Below are 18,536 nucleotides of genomic sequence, written 5' to 3'. Positions count from 1 at the left end.
TTTTATTGGGTTGGTTGTCGTCAATCATTTACGGAGTGGATCGCCAATTATGTCGACTGCATTGCTGCTAAAGGGCCGAGGTCCAGGGTCTTGGTCATTCGGATGCGCCGTTTGAGCAAATTGCAATGGATGTAGCTGGTCCATTTCCTATCATTAAGTTTGGAAACAAATGTTTTGGTGACCATGGACTATTTCAGCAAATGTTCAGAGACATACACATTTTCTAACCAAGAGGCAGAAAAAGTAGCGGATGTAATGGTGTTTCAAAAGAATTACATTCTGACCAAGAGAGAACTTTTGAATCAGCTCTAATTCTTCAAATGTGCCAGAAACTGGGTGTCTGGAAAACCCGTACAACTGCACTACATCCGCAGTCCGATGGCATGGTAGAACGATTCAATCGAACTTTGGAAGAACATTTAAGGAAAGTTGTGGACAAGTATCAAAAAGATTGGGATACCCATATATTCTTCTTCCTGATTTTTTATCGGTCTCCTGTACATAAAACAACGGCGAAAAAGGTAATTTTTAATTTAAATAATTGCAGCAAAGGTAATTTTCGGTAACGATCTTTGACTATCGATTGATTTCAAATTAGGAATTAACGCCAACTGGGGAAGGAATGCTAAGGAAGTCAACAGCATCATAGAAGACGAGATGAAAGATATACAGCTAGAGACACCGCTCCAAAATTATGAGCGATAAAATGTAGAAAATTTATTGAGAAATCCGTTACAATATTGGCTGTTGAGATGCAATTTCTTTCTTTTCTATAGCGAACTTTACATGTTAATGAGCTGTCAGTTTTCAACGCTTATTATTATTTAGGTATGCGCCACAGAAAATCTGTGGGCATGAGGAATTTTTGACAGTAAATTGCCGCCAGGGACGGCTGTTACATTTCGCTGGTTTAAATTAAGAGGCCTTGTCTTTATACACTTAATTTTTATGAAATAGTCTTAGGATTTATTTAGAAAACAAAACATGAACAGGAACGGAAAACAAAACAAAAATAGTCAAAGTCATTAGTTAAAGTCACAATTTTTCATGTTAAAACTGCTCTGAGTTTTGACGAGTTATAAAAAGGTACATTTGTTATAATTTATACTTAAAATAATAAAAATACTTTATTCCTCAATAATCCACTTGTTTTTGTTTAAAAATAGTAATTTTTTGACGTTTTTAGCCCTTAATGCTGCTCTCCTATCAGATATTAGCAATCTAGCTTGCCGAAACATTCTCTCCAACCCTGTCAAATTAAAATTAATTAACGTAATATTCGTTTATGTGCACTGTAGGGAGACTCATGCCTCTGAGTGTATGTACTTATGTATATATGTACATTTGAAACTCGATCTAAACAGAATGTTCTCATAATATGTTTCAATTTTATTCTCCAAAATCAGGAGTACTAAATAAAATTAAAATTACAATTTACAATATTATATAATAAATAATAACAACTATTTAGAATACGTTTTTTTTTCGATTTAATATTAATTTTACACTTATGTTTTTCACTTATATATCCACTAACACTTCACTAATTTGTTTTTACATTTTTATTTATTTTACATCATATAGTGTTTAAAATAGTTTAATTGAGTATTTAAATTATTGTTAAATTCTATTAATTCTGACAATAAAAAAGGGGTTGCAAAATGTCAAATAACCAGTGTTACCTTATCGACATCTTTTGTAATTTGAAATTTTCAAAATATTCATTAAACGTAAATATCTCGAAAACTATAAGTTTCCCGCGCTATATCTATATATATTCTTGATCTGGAGAATCTCCTCTATCCGCCCATACCCATTTTATCCCCGAAAGTCTGGAACGGTATACTAAAGCCGACCCCGAATGTGAAATTTATAAGTGTAAAACTCAATCAATCAAAAAAATGCGTACTTTAAATAGTTGAAATTTTCAAATTTAAGCGCAAATATCTCAAAAACTATAAGTTTCCCGCGGCTATATCTATATATATTCTAGAACTGCAGAACCTCTTTTATCCGCCCATTCCCATTTAATCCCTGAAATCATGGGACGCATTCTAAAGCCGATCCTATATATTAGATTTATTTAATAATTTCTATTGTTACGAACTCGGATGATAGAACATAATCGAACCTACCAAAATCTGCCAGAAGCAACTAGACAGCGAATGTTTCGTTAGTGTGGTTTTACACACAGACTCTTTTGACCCTCATTTTTGGCAAATTCTCTTTTGGTGTCGCTCTGTGCATTCACACGAGCAAGAAGAGTCCAGCAACTCGAATCGAGTTTTCTGTCATTCCTTTTCATAAAATTTTCGAAAATGTTTGTGCGGTTCGGCTGTGCGACACTTAGAGTGTGTTGCATAGTTAATTTGTATGTTGGGATGGTGGAACCACATTTTGCTTGTAATGACTTAGCATGAATGTGGTAGAACAATATGCGTAATACCTACCCGCTTAAAAGTTTCAAAGAAATACTTAAGACGGGCATTCCCTAATCCACCAGAATGTATTGAATACCCTCTACTAATATTTTCATGGTCAAATTTATAACAGGAATTTTCTAATCTTTAAGTATTAACACGAGTGGCACGGTCCCTTCGTCTTTCCTTGTCGTCCCCCTGCCTACAATAAACCGGTTTGGGTTACAAAAGAGTCTGTGTGTAAGAGCACACTTAAAGCATAAACCATTGATAGTCAAAATATACTGTGACGAACACGGATGATAGAACAAAATCGAATCAACAATAAACTGCCAGAAGCAACTAGTTAGCGAATTCGTAGTTGCCAGAACGTTCTAGAAGAAATGTTTTGTTACAGATTTACTATATAAGGGCTGCCGGACTGTGCAGCAAACACAGTTCTAGTTAGAGTGTTGTCGTGATAAGAGCAATTAAGCTATAAGCAAGAAGTTGTAAGCTCGAATAATGAGCAATAAGTGTTAAGTTGTTGGAATTAGAAATAAAGATAAGTGTGTAGCCATTAAATTGGGACTTTTATTTAACAATCCAGTGATCGAACTCAAGAGTGAGTTACAGGTTGACAATTTATCGAGAAATCCGTTACAATACTATCGATAGTCCGTTCGATTATTATGCAGCTCAATCTCAGGTATTTTGAATCACTAAATAGTGGAACAAAACGAACTTCGTGATAAAAGTTTTCGATAAATTGGTTAAAAAAGTCGTGACTTCAATAATAACAAATATTAATTATTACTTTTTTTTTTAAATAACTTTTAAAAGTCTGTATCGAAACTGATTTCCTTGCAATTCCATAAATTATGATTGTGCATGAGTGGAAGAGCTGCGAGTTTTTTGATCTTGTGGTACTTTCCAGTTGTTGTAAAGTTGACGTACAATCGGAAATAACTGCACATTGCGCCAATGGAAATATCTATATTTTCTGTGAAGTGTCGGGATTCATTCATGTTTACTTCAGAAACTCTTGGACAATTTGTTTTCGTTATCAATGCTCTGAGGTTCGATTCTGCGCTCTTACAACTAATAACGAATTTCTGGTGTTAGTAGCTGAAGACGAATCATCTGGGAAAATTCGTGTAGAAGTGTTAAACCTTGCAAAACTTAATAAGCGTGAAGGCGCTCCATGTGTGGCTTCAGCAGTTCTAAATCAGTATGGGCGCGTAACAACAATCCGAACATGCTTAATAAAAGAATATTTATGCATTTCTATTGGATTGGATAATGGAAATTTATTAATTCATCGATCGGTTATGAGTTCGGATATGTCGTCAAATTTCTTCTGCATTTCAACCGGCAATTGTAGCATATTAGGCATAGAATTTCTACATAAAAAAGAGTATCTATATTTATTTCTATGTTCGGAAGAAAAAGTTGGTTTCTATAATGTATTGGATAATGGTAGTACCGAAAAAAATTTGGAATATTTTTCAACTAATAGTTGCAGTTCAATTCTACATAATTCTGATAATTCATTTTTCTTGGTCGGTAGAGAGGATGCCCTTTATTGTTTTACCATAGATGGAAGAGGTCCTTGTTACGCCATTGGGGGCAAAAAAAAAATTATTGCTTGTCTAAATCAAAATATTATCATATTAATGGAATCTGAAGACAGTTGCCGTAGTTATATAACAATTATAGATATAATTAACAAGGCTATTGTTTTCCAAAAGAAAATTTCAAACTCAAACAAAGATATATTGGTATCCAATGAAATATCCTGCTATATATTAATGAGTAATACGATCTACATTACTAAGGAACGAAGCCTTCTTAACAAATTGTTGACGTTAATGAATAGTAATTTTTTTGACCTTGCTCTAAGCATTCTTTGTGAGAAAAAGAAAGCTTTTATTGGTTGTATTTTGTTGAATTTTGGTGATTACCTACTGTCTAAAGGTGACTTGATATCTGCTACATCCAAATACAAGGAAACAATAGGTTTGATAGATCCCTACTTCATCATAAAGAGGCTTTTAAATTCAAAGTATAGTTATCACTTATCGTATTACATAAATTATTCGGTAAATATTAATAAAGCTTCAAATTCTCAAATGGAACTTTTGAAAGGTTGTAATACAAGACACAACTTGTGTTTTAAGACTAGTATAGATGACGTCTCTTATGAAAGTGAATACTCCAAAAACTATTTAACTGATACAACAATGTCCACCTTGTCAGAATCCTATGAGAATGATTTGTATTATGCGATAACGAAACATCCTATGATAATTTCAAAACATTGGAGAAAAATTTTTACTTTGCTTAAGGTGTCTAAAAATCCTATACGTTATATATCACCTTTAATTAATACACAAGAAAATTGTATTGAATATTTAGAATATTTAATATCTGTCCATAATAAATCGGAAGTATTTGGCGTTCTCCTAGAATTACATTTGCTTGAATGGTACAGCGAAAGAAAAAATATTTCAGATATATTAAATTTTTTAGACAATAATTTTGAGGCATATTCGGAGCAAATGTTAATAACTTTTGTAAATTACTCTTTCTGGCCTGGCGTTATTTTTTTGTGTGAAAATTTCAAAATGTTACAAATGCATTTTAGATACTCCATTAAGCATATTGATATAGATATACCCGTCAAATTGAGGAAAATAAGTGTTATGAATAAAAGTATTAGTTTGCAGACAATAGAAATAATGAAATATAGCTCGCAAATCGCAAAGGATCATTTAGATCGTATAACAAGAAAAATGCTTAATGAAAGTAAACAAAATATACTGCCACTAGTTCAAGGAATATCTGTAGCAAAAATGTTTAATGTAATTCACCTAAAGCAACTCTTTTGCAAAAGTAAATCAGACTACAAAATAAAATCATGTATCGATATTAAAGTTATGGTTAATTCTCTGCGGGCTTTTGTCGATTCCTTATCTAGTTTTAGAATGTGTCCCATTGAATTTAGAAAAAGTGTGTGCGCTATTTGTAAATGTAAGCTAAGTCTACCATCTATTTACTTTTTGTGTCAACACGCTTTCCATTTAGAATGTGTTGAACACAGTTTAAGCGATAAATTTTGTACTGTATGTTTAAACTCAGAAGAGTTGATCAATGAATCTAAAATCCAAATTATGGAACAAATTAAATGGTATATACCTAATACAATGACAATAGTTTCTATGTTATTTTCGAAGAATTTGTTAAATACTTCTAGGAAATAATTTTATATATATTTTTTTTTTTAAATAAAGAATTGATATAATTTGTTACTGTGATTATTTTAAAGTATTATGCAATAATTTTTAAGAGCCGTAGGTAAAGCTACTATATAGTGCTGCAAAAAACTAGTTAAGTACAAGAAGAAAAAGTTTCGAGCGTGAGGACTTTCGCATGACAGTCGGGTCTACATAACCGGAATGAACTTTTATTTGACCATGAACCGTCAGTTCTGCAGCATTCTTCAAAATTATTTCAGGAATAAGTTCTGCATTTAAGAATTCGCAAGTTCGAACAATATGATTATTTATTCCTGCATAAGACGCCACTTGTCGCCATATTTTCTGTCAAAATACGATAAACCGACGCTGCGGATATTGATAATTCCGATTCGCCATAACTTGTTTCATCATTTGCTGTGTTTTGGTAAAAGTCTTACCAATTTTAAAACAAAACTTAATGTTGGCTCTTTGTTTGATGATCATTTTCCGACCGACACTACAAATGTAATGTCACATATAGCGCGATATCTCAGCTGTTATACAAGTCAGCTATTATATAAATTTTACCGACAACACTGAAGAATACACAATTGAGGGATAACAATTTCAGACAAATGGTGCCACTAGAAGCCACGTTGTTTAAAAAGTCCTGGAACTTTGGAATTTTACCTTGTATATATATAACCCTATATCTAACTCGATTAGTTTTAGGTGATACAAACAACCGTTAGGTGAACAAAACTATTATACTCTGTAGCAACAGGTGGCGAGAGTATAAAAATATATACATAATATTAAGTTATAACTATTAGTGTTTATACCTAACTTTTATTAAAATAAAAACTGAATGAAACAAATTATCGAACAGCCATTCACCAAAAAATATATATCGTCGAATATATATATGCATATACCTTATATATATATACAGTATACAGTATTCGGTAATTATATTTTTTTAGTAAAAAAAAATCAAAAAATTTTTGGTTTAAAGACTTATTTTCGAAACTTTATTATTACTTTAAATAAAGTTTTAACGATGAATTAAAATATAAAAAAGCAAGACTTATTTTATACAAAAATATGAATTTAAAAAAGGTGCCAACACTTCAAGCTCTTAAGCTGTAATTTTTTAGCTGTGTACATTTGTATTTTTATTTTAAAAAATTCTTGAAGTTTAATTGATTGTTATTACGGTGTTAATACAAATTTTTAGTGATTAAACTCTCAGTTTCATGATAAGTATTAAATGTTCTGTTTTGTGCGGTATTAAAAAGTATTAAAAAGTTTAAACTTTCCAATTTTTGGTGCCGAGTCAGCCTTTTGTTTCATTTTGTTTTATTTTGTTCTATTTTCTCACTTTGTTTATCTTATTTACTTCTTTATTTACAGCTGTGTTGCGTTTAGCTTTTTATTTGTTACAGTGCTTCTTAAACTGCTCGCTATATTGCTTGTCTTGGTTTAAAACTTTGATAAAAAAAATTGTTCTTAATTGAATTTATTATTATTAATATATTATTAACACACTAATTTATTATTTATCTATTAAATTTTGTTCTGCCTACTCTTTTATTTGATCTTCATTCTTGTGGTTTATTATGTCTTGTAACTTTCCCAATGGTAACATTAAAGGCGAGTCAGATCGCTACGTTTCACGCTGGCTTTGTGATGGGCTTGCCCATATTAAATGTGCTGGACTGACTGGTAGAATCTTAGATTCTATTATCGACTGTAAGGGATTGCGTTGGTCCTGTTTAAATTGTAGATCTATTGAAATCGATCTATTTAAAGTTTATAGGGAGACACGCAATGGCTTTAACGAAATCGGTCGTGATCTTGTAACCCTCACTGAAAAATTTAGGCACTATGAAAAATTGTTCAAATCTTTTAAGTGCCTGAATGATTCTCACGAATCCTCTAAACCTGCTCCTAAGCGTAAACGTCCTTCCGATGAAGTAACACTTAGTTCTTCTGTTCAGAAAAGAACGTCTCCTCCCAATGACCTAATAAATCTCTCTTCTCCTTGCCCTCAAGGTGATAAGCCGTCAACTTCCAAAGAGCTCAATTCCCCAAAAGCTCTATCTAATAGTAATAAGTGTCTCACAATTCCAGAGGCTCCCCCTATTAACTTAGTAGCATCAGTTAATAACTTGATAGTTATTCCACCTAAAAAGTCTATATTTATTTCGAGACTTGCCAAAGATACCTTGGTGGAGGACATTAAATCTTACATTTCGTCACGTTTAAAAATCGATGATATCAATATACGTAAATTTAACTTCAATTATGATAGAAGTATATCATCGTTTAAAATAGACGTATCTCTTGAAACATTCAAAAAGATCTTAGATAGTTCATCTGGCCACCTGGGACTTTTGTACGCGAATTTAAACCTAAACTTAGAAGTCAAACTGAGGAAAACAGTGTTAAATTACCAAAAGCAACCACCGATATAAAAAACTGATTGGTAGAAATTCGCTAAGCATTTATTATCAAAATGTTAGAGGTCTTAATACAAAATTAACTGACTTGTATTTGAACAGTTCCAATTTTAATTTCCATATAATTGGATTTACAGAAACTTGGTTAAAACCTCACATTTTTGATAATGAGATTTTGAACAGCCAATTTCAAATTTTTAGATGTGATCGACTGAACAGAATCGGTGAAGGTGTTCTATTTGCCGTGCATTCCTCTATCCCATCTGACAATATTCTTGTTCCAGGGACCGACTCATTTGAATTTAAATGTATTAGAGTATACGTTAATAGTTGCTTTATTTATTTAACCCTATCTTATATACCACCCCATTCGGACTTATCTGTATACATGCAGCATGCTTCTTTAATAAATAGTGCTACCTCGATGGCAAATAATGCAGATTCAATAATTGTATTAGGTGATTTCAATTTACCGTGTGCTTCGTGGAAACCTTTCGATGACTATATCGTGCCGATTTGTAATCGGTCATGTTTTAATGAGTTTTTCGAAAAAATGTCCGAGTTGGGTCTGAACCAAATTAATTTGATTCCGAATAAATTTGGTAAATGCTTAGATTTAGTACACGTTGATACCTCTGCAAAGTGTTCCGTTATTCAGAGTAATCCTCTTGTTCTACCAGAGGACTCATACCATCCTGCTTTGGAAATATCTGTCGAAATCTCAGGCATTGTACGGGATAATAATCATCAAACTTCGTGCTTCTGTACTCGGTTTAACTTTGCAAAAGCTAATTTAAAAAAATTAAATACAGAACTTTCTACAATAACATGGCCTAATTATAATGGTGACATTGAATTGAGTGTCTCTCATTTTAATAACATTATTATGAAATTATTTGAAAAGTATGTTCCAATAGTAATTGTTAACAAAAACAAAAGTATAAGTCCGTGGTTTTCGAAAGAGTTATATAAATTGAAAAACAGAAAAACTCGAGCCTTTAAACATTTTAAAAAAACCGGTTCACTTGTCAACTATTCTAAATATTCGCTATTGCGTCGACAATATAATATACGATAAATTGTGTAAAATATGGGAAGAGAATCAATAAAAACCATATTCGAAGAAAGAAAAATAATATTTAATTTTCGAAAGTAAAAACGTTGCAAGAGATATCAAAATTTACCACAGCATTTTGCAGAGCCTGAAAAACTTCAAAGTCGGGAGAAAAATTAAAGAAAATCCACGTGCTTCAACTTCGAAAATTAATCAAAGCCTCATTTAGTATGCTAGAATAAGTGTCAACGATGAAACTGTACACAGAACGCTTAGAGCTGCTGGTTATAATGTGCGAACTCTACGAGTGAAACCGCTTATAAATGAAAATAATATAAAGAAGCATATGGAATTCGAAAAAACGTACGTAAATCGTGGTATCAAGTTTGGTCGAAAATAATATTTTAATGACGAAACGAAGTTCAACATATTTAGACCTGATTATGGCAACAAAGTTTGGCGAAAAGTGAATTCCAAAAGGAAAAACACAATATGTTCGGTTAAGGACGGGGATGGAAATATACTGCTGTGGAACTGTATGTGTGTCAGAAACATGCAGTTTATTAATGATAAAATGGTTCACCGGCAATATAAAAAAATTAAAAGATAATTTAAAAATTAGCGCAGATAAATTCGGATTTTCCAGGCGTTACATATTCAACATGGCAACGGCTCGAAACATACAGTTTTAGGAACGCCCCCTCAGTCCCCGGATCTCAATCCAATTAAGCACTTGTGGGCAAATTTGGGACTTGCTATCGGCATGCATTCAAAAACATAATCAATGATAGGGGAGAAATCTCTGCGGAGCGAACAAAAAAATTTGGTTTTTCAATGGCAAATAGATCAAAGGAAGTTATAATGATGAATAGATTCGCTACCAGATATTATTTAAAAATAAAATTAATTTTAGTTTATATATACAATTTTTTTACGAATACTTTTTTGATATAAATACACCGAATTTTTCGTTTAGAGAAGTGAGCATCCACTCCGATAGTAGGGCGGCAATACTAGCTCTGAGTGCGCGAACTGTGCAATCAAAGTTAGTCAAGCAGTGTCTGTCCTCACTAGAAATATAATCTGTCTACTTCAATATCAGGCTCGTTTGGGTGCCTGGTCACAGCGGAATCGCTGGAAACTGCAAAGCCGATTAGCTAGCCAGGGGGGCACCCTTGCCCCGCTCACATCGGAATGGGATCGAGACCGCGAAATCCTTCTGGTCAAGAGTGGATCGCAGGAAGTCGGGGGAACTTCTCGCCCTGAGCAAAGTGCATCTGGCAGCTATGGTAGGAGTTCTCACTGGACACTGTCCAATGGACACTCATCGGTACGGCTTAGAGTACTACCCGATGCTAGTTGCCAAAGTTGTATGGAGGACGGCATTTTGTCGACTTGTCAGGGTCTTTTGATCCAGATCATAGGAGTTTTTAGGTATCGCAACTGACCGGCGTTTTAAGCCGTCCAAGTGACTTGGGATCGACCTCCTAAGATAACCTAACCTAACACCGAATTTTTCAGTTGAAGAATTTTTACCTATCTTCTTTTAAAATTTAATTTTTGAGTTTAAATAAAAGTTAAAACTACAATAAAGTAATTAAATAGTATATTTCTTTTTGTAAGACATCAGTGTTTTTTTGGCATGGTATGCGTAGAAAAAGCAGATGTAGAGCTCGAGCTGACTCGCGAAACCAGAGTGACCTCCGCGCAACATCGTTCTGGATATTGTAGCAGGATTAACTCCTACTTATCCAGAATAGACCCCGACATTCCAAACATATGTCCTGCGTGCAAGTATGTCATGTGAAGGCTTGTATTCTTTACTAAAGAAATTCTTGTCAGAAAAAAGTATACCTTTGAACAATTTAGTTGGATTCTCTTCTGACACTACCAATGTTATGGCTGGAGGACACAAATCGATATTTGCATTACTTAAGAAAGATAGGATGTGTTCGAGCTACGTAATAATTGCAGCAGTACAGCTACTGTGTTGCTTGTTTGCATATGTGCATATGTTTGCTGATGTGCAGACAAAAATTTATTTTTGCCGATTATTTGCATAAATTGCGTGCGAAAAGTGACAGTAGAACCTGTTGCCAAAAATTATCCCAGAACGTGATGCTTTAACAAATTTGCCACACTGCTGTCGTGATTGCCATCTCGTACGCACTCTTATTGACGGCCTAGCATTAATCAAATGTTCATGTCACGGCATACATCTTAATGCTTAACATGCATGTAGCAAACATCTTGTCACCAAGGTACACATGTTGGTTTTCACTGCAAATTTGTGTTGACCGAGTTCCAGAGCAATACATACCTTTACAGGTTTTTCTCCAAAGCCAGTTACTTTCAGACCCATCTCCTACAGTACAAACTATGATTAAAACCATAGATAATCGGTTCACTTTTATTACTTTGCATTTTTTAAGTTAAGTACTAGGTATTTTTTACAGATTTTAACAAAATGCTTCAAACAGGGAAACCTGTATTACACAAGGTGAAACCTGAGATTGAGAAAGTGGTGAAATCTCTGTTCAAACTACATCGATATTGCTTACATAAGGAACGACGACATTTTAAACCTGGATCACAAAAACCCTCGACTGTTTGTCTTAATAGACAATCTTTACGTGGATCTTGGAGCAAACGAAAGCTTAAGGGACTTGATTGATAATGGCAAAGTACAAACGTCAGATATTTTATGGGTTTTTAAACATTTTAGAACCTAAAGTAGCAATGTTTTACTCGTTAAAGTCGCTCAGTATCATTTTAAGAAGGTTCCCTGTTTTATCATCATCAAAAGATCATATTGTACTATAGGAATTGGACAATGAATGGAAAAGGCACGCATTATTGGATTTGACTGATTTTAACATTGATATAAATCTAGATTCCGAAGGTTATTTGGGTAGGTAGGTAGTGATCTTACAGATCATAGAAATAATTTATCAACTGATGCTTTGAAGCCTATTTTTTTTTATTACCAAAAACTTTTTGGTAAATGTATAGTTTAGGTCCCCCAACTAAAGAGGCCTCAAAAATTAAATTTTTTTTTAAATCAGCTTATTTTTACGCGTGGATTACAAAGTGATTTTTTCAATAATTTATGTATATTTTTCAAAATTTATTTAACACACTTTGCACATATCACATTTTCAAATTCAACAAAATTTTTTTTGGTTTTTTTTTTTAATTTAAAAAAAAATAGAAATATTGAAAAAAATTCGGGAAAACTTTAGTATAACGTCCTAGGCTTTCGGGGATAAAATGTGTATGGGCGGATAGAGGAGATCCTCCAGATCAAGAGTATACATAGATATAGCCGCGGGAAACTTATAGTTTTCGAGATATTTGGGTTTAAAGTTCAAAATTTCGACTATTTAAGTACGGCTATATCTATATATATTCTTGAACTGGAGGATCTCCTCTATCCGCCCATACCCATTTTATCCCCGAAAGCCTGGGACGTTATTCTAAAGCCGACCCAAAAATTCAATTTCCGCTCACGGATTTGTAATCTACGCGTAAAAATAAGTCGATTAAAAAAAAACATCAGTTTTGAGGCCTCCTTAGTTGGGGGACCTAAACTATACTTTTACCAACTTTTTATCTAAAGATAGTGATATCCTTAATTTTAAGTCTAATGATGAGATGTTAAATGCTAAAATTTTGAATAAAAAGATATTTAAACAAGTAAGGAAGGGCTAAGTTCGGATGTAACTGAACATTTTATACTCTCGCAAAGACAAATAGTAACTCGTTTGAGAATTCTTTGTGGATTGACTGATATTTTCGGTGGAAGGTCAACTATAGGCACTGGGGTCCATATATTTAGTATTTAGGGGCTTGATCAGTTTTGGTTCGATTTAGACAATTTTTGGTCACAAGGTGGCATACTTTAAACGCATTATTCGCGCAAAGTTTTACCCCGATACAATCATTGTTGCTAAATTTGCATACTGGAAAGTGAAAGAATCAGATGGAATTGAAATTGGTGTTATATGGGAAATAGGCGTGGTTGTAATCCGATTTCGCCCATTTTCGCACTATGACATAGAAACATAAAAAGAACGTTACGCACCGAATTTGGTTGAAATCGGTTAAGCAGATCTCAAGATATGGGTTTTCACCTAAAAGTGGGCTGTGCCACGCCCACTGTCTAATTTTGAACGCGGTTCCTATAAAGTCATCTTATACCATCTCAGAGATAAAATTTATCTCTGGCGTGTTTAGTGCTGGATTTATCGCGCTTTTAGTAGTTTTTAACAGTACCGTTATATGGGGAGTGGGCGGAGTTGCCACCCGATTTCAACTATTTTCACACCGTCAATAGAAGTGCTAAAAACATTTGCTTCTAGTGAATTTTGTTATTATAGCATTAGCGGTTTAGGAGATATGCACATTAAACCTATTAGAGGCGGGACCACGCCCACTTTTACAAAAAAAGTTTTAACTGCAGATGCCCCTCTCTAATGTGATCCTGTGTACCAAATAACAGTCTTGTTACTTATTGCGGAGCTTAGTTATGGCAAGTTATTTGTTTTTGATTAATGGCGTTTTGTGGGCGTGGCAGTGGTCTGATTACGCCCATCTGCAATACCAACCGTCTCACGGTACCAAGAAACATGTCTACCAACTTTCATAAAGATATCTCAATTTTTACTCAAGTTAGAGCTTGCACGGACGGACGGACGGACAGACAGTCACCCGGATTTCAACTCGTCTCTTCACCCTGATCATTTATATATATATAACCCTATATCTAACTCGATTAGTTTTAGGTGATACAAACAACCGTTAGGTAAACAAAACTATTATACTCTGTAGCAACAGGTTGCGAGAGTATAAAAAGTTGATTTATATATTATATTGTGACGAGCACGGATGATAGAACAAAATCGAAGTTGCCAGAATGTTCTAGTAGCGAACTTTTGTTAAAGATTTACTATATAAGGGCTACCGGTTTGTGCAGAAAACGCGGTTCTAGTTGGTGTTGTTGATTTAAGTGCAATTGAGACATAAGCAAGGAGTTGTAAGCTCGAATAACGAGCAATAAGTGTTAAGTTGTTGGAATTAGAAATAAAGGTAAGTGTAAAGCCGTAAAATTGGGGCTTTTATTTAACAATCCAGTGATCGAACTCAAGAGTGAGTTACAAGGTAGACGATTTATCGAGAAATCCGTTACAATATGTTACTTTATGACTTTTATAATAACAGTAAGTGTTCCGTTTAATATGCATCATTATTATTACAATATTAAATATGTATTTGAGTGATAATAATGTTGCGGCATTTTGATTGACTCAAATATAAGTATGCATGAATACCTGTAAAACCGTAAAACTTACCGATCCAAACAGGATTAGATCATCGAAATAACAACTCTTTGCATGATCAAATTCAACACAGAAAAAAAGCTATCTATTGGCACCTAGCCATGAAAGATAACGACAATATATAACTCTAATAAATGACCTTAAATAAGTAATTAAACCTAACTTTCCATCATGAAATTAATGCTATTTAAATTTTTAATATATTAAAGTTTATTCCATTACCTAGCATCATTTACATGAGGTGAAATTAACTGTTTTTGTTAAAAAATTAGAATAGAAAATAAAAAAAAATAAATTAGATATATGTATATTTTTTCGGGTTTATTTAAAAATAAATGAATTGTAAATAAATTTCCATTTACTGTTAAATGAAATTTTGATACAAATTTAATTATATTATATCCGAATGGATTCCAGAGATTGCTCCCAAATCTTCAGGAGGTGAGTCTTCTGGCAATGTTTCGGTTTCATCTATTAAAATGCCACGTTTTTATAATATATTGTGTAAAATTATGCATGTATAAACAAATAATGCAGCTTTTGAATGTTTGTACCGCAATGTACGTTCTTTTGAAATGCAACGAAAACGTGATTTTAAAACTCCAAATGCTCTTTCAATGGTGTTCCTTGCTCTTATATGCTTTATATTGTAATTTTGTTCATTTGGTGTAGCAAGATTTGTCACCGGTATAAGAAGACATGGATCCAATGGATATCCTTAACCACCCAAAAGCCATTTAAAGGCACCGTAAGAATGTTCTCTTATAAGTTTTATCCTTACTGGCGAAATTGTCTATATATCGGAGTCATGGCATGAGCCCGGGAATCTTGCATTCACGTGCCGAAAAATTAGTTTATCGTCACAAACTTATGAGATACATAAATCAGTTAATTAATTATTAATTTTTATACTTACCACTTCAGCATTATTTCAACATGAGTGCAATCAATTCAAATAAAAACTGGAATAAAATAATTAGTTGTAGAGCGAAATTGAACTACAACTTACACAGTCTTAACTCTATTGCATTCTTCAACAGAATTAGGAAATCGCACTTTGGCGTGTTTACGCTCCACCACCAATTTACAAATTTGTTCAATGATACGGGAAACGCTAGATTGGCTCATCACTGAGAAATATCTAATTCCCACGGATTACTGGTATGGGCCATTGCTTAAAAACTATAGAACTGAAATGAACTAGAAAAATGAGTGCTGGAGACATACTGTTCCTTTAATATTAAAATTTAACTCACCCAAAGCTCAAACGGAATCGAGGATTGCTGTTGGTTATACGGCTTCAGTTGTTGGATGAGATCCCAGCATAAAGATTTTGGAAATCGAAAGAACTTCCTAAACGTAGTTTCCTCGTATAAAAAGGGATCTTCCCTGTTGCGCAAAATAGCCAGATTCCGCCTGCGTGTGCAGCTAGGAGAAAAGCACTTTGTTATTCAAAATTCTCTTTTCTTTTTTTCATTATGATATAAATCATAGATTTATCCATGATATAAATTAGCCCAATTGCATCCTCCATTTTTCTGCTCAGTTTTTATTGCCTGCTTTAACACAAATAACAAATTAGTAACTGATATTGCTCAATTAGAGATGAGACACTATGGACTGAATCATTGTAATGGGGGAGTAGAGAAACTATCGATTTAAACAAAGCTACAGCTGAGAAGTGTCCATGAAGAAACGTCAAGTACGCCTAGAGGTTGAGATTCGATGACAGCCAAGATGGCCGACTTTTGACAGGAAAATGGTTGCATATTGCTATTTTCTTTTAATTTATGAAAAAGTTGTCCAAAATATATTGATTATATGTAAAACTTTTGTATTTTTTCAAAATAAAATCAGTTTATATTAATATATATTCTTAAATGACCGACTATTATTTGCAAATTCCAGAATAATCTTTTTAACTGTAGTAATTTAATAGATATTCAATTAAACAACCATGTCAAATAAGAAACAAAAACTACGTTTTAAATGATACAAAATTGCTTATATGTCAATCACCATACTCCTACGATAAAATTAAAAATACTTTCCAGTTTTAGTGTGCATCTAATTGTTTCCAGAGCTAATATGTGGCCAGTATTTGTATTTGTTCATTTGCAACACTTATACTTGCATTCATTGATACAATTTAAAACTACATTCTGATAATTTTAATATATCGATATAAATTCTTTGTTACGCCCAATAAAAACATGTTTTGTCTGTAAGTTAGGCATCAAAAAGGAAGCAATTTACACATGAAAATTTTGGATGAATTGAAAATATCAAGCGAAAGAGATTATCATAACTTTTTGAGAATGGATTCAGGAACTTAATGATTTTAAACACTGAAAATTCATTAAATTTTAACATTAGATCAACAAAATATTTTGTATCAAACAAATAAAACAAATTTAAATGATTAAGATATATTTATGGGGTCGTCCAGTATTTTAATTACATTTTAGTTTTTGACTACCTATTTTTTTCGTCCTTTCACTGTGACAAATGTCAAATGAACTAGTATTTGCCAAGCATGAGTTGATACGATCATATTAGCAGCCGTCAAATATAAATATCAATAATTTTATGATATGCATCAAACAGTGTCGAAAAAAGTCGGTATAGCGTTCGTATTGCCGACAAAAGCTGAGAACACCAAAACACTTAAAGCGTTGATGGCGTTATTTGACAAGGGCAACATACCGCGGCGATTGGTCCATAGCAGTTCCGAAACTCCAATACAATGAAAGATTTTTGTGACAACAGATACATACTCACATATGCATTATATTGTAAACAATTATTTCAACCAGAGAACGTAAATTATAGAGAAGATCCAGAGGGCGTAGATTTATAGAAAAGGTTCAATTTCGGTCCAGCGTGTGAATTGTCAAAATCTAATAAATCACGATGGGTGGAAATCCACCATAGCTAGCACGGAAGGAGACATTTTTAAAAAGGCGAGTAAACAGAGCTGATCATTGAATAAAAATTATGCTCAGAGACTTGCTTTGATTTTACAGCTGCATGTTAGTCTTTTGTAATTTGAACTTTACTCCCTTTGTTGCCCACGCCATGTTTTTTCAGTTCCTTTTTCAGTTGACGAATCTTCAGATCGTTAAACTTGCCCATTTTAAACAATCCTCTCCTTGGAAGTTTATTTGACAATCCCACTTCTGACACCAATTGTAACGGATTTCTCGATCAATAAACTACTTTGACTCTCACTCTTGAGTTAGTATTCAAATATTTAAACTTTAAAATAGAGAGGAATTATAGAAAATTTCTAGAGAAGGGAGATTTATAGAAGAGGAGACGAATTGTGGTCCAGCGTGTGAATTATCAAAATCTAACATATCACGATGGGTGGAAATCCATCACAGCTAGCTCGAAAGGAGAATTTTTTACAATTACGAGTGAACAGAGCTGCTCATTGAATAAAAACTATGCTTCGAGACTTGCTTTGATTTTACAGCTGCATGTTAGTCTTTTGGCTTATATTTTTATACGTTTATATGCATCCATATCTATTGATATGAATATCAAATTGCTCAAAACAAAATTATAAAAGAAATCTCAGTCCTAATCGTTCTGGTGTATGCAAAAGGCTTGGCACGGCGTCAGAGGCTTTTCGTAACCGCGACTGTAATTTGTACTTTACTCCCTTTGTTGCTAAATCACGTATTTCCGGCTTTTTTATCAGTTGTGGAATCTTCAAATCGTTAAACCGTGCCATTTTCAAACAATTCTCTCCTTGGAAGTTTATTTGACAATCCCAATTCTGACACCAATTGTAACGGATTTTTCAGTAAGTCGTCTACCTTTTAACTCACTCTCGTGTTCGATCAGTAGTTTGTTAAACAAAAGTCCCAATGTTATGGCTATACGCTTAGATTTTATTTCTAATCAAAAAAACTGAACGCTTTACTACTCATTATCCGACTTCACAACTTCTTATTTGTATCTTAATTGCTCTTAACTTAGTTTCTAGAACATTCTGGCAATCACGAATTTGCTGTCTAGTTGCTTCTGGCAGTTTA

At 33.3% G+C, this 18,536-nt stretch overlaps 1 protein-coding gene and 1 pseudogene across 1 annotated transcript; one reads left to right on the top strand and one right to left on the bottom strand.

Annotated features, from left to right (window-relative positions):
• The first annotated feature begins 3,087 nt into the window (after positions 1 to 3,087).
• Positions 3,088 to 5,716, top strand: Vps11 (vacuolar protein sorting 11). The gene has a single exon (XM_014240705.3). The coding sequence runs from the start codon at positions 3,281 to 3,283 to the stop codon at positions 5,660 to 5,662; it is 2,382 nt and encodes a 793-aa protein (XP_014096180.1). The 5' UTR covers positions 3,088 to 3,280; the 3' UTR covers positions 5,663 to 5,716.
• Positions 5,717 to 14,788: 9,072 nt separating this feature from the next.
• On the bottom strand, positions 14,789 to 15,944 carry LOC138856145 (putative nuclease HARBI1; annotated as a pseudogene).
• Positions 15,945 to 18,536: the final 2,592 nt, after the last annotated feature.

Source organism: Bactrocera oleae, chromosome 3 (genome assembly GCF_042242935.1).
Source record: "Bactrocera oleae isolate idBacOlea1 chromosome 3, idBacOlea1, whole genome shotgun sequence".
Classification (NCBI taxonomy): domain Eukaryota; kingdom Metazoa; phylum Arthropoda; class Insecta; order Diptera; family Tephritidae; genus Bactrocera; species Bactrocera oleae.
This window is presented reverse-complemented; position numbering and strand designations above follow the sequence as displayed.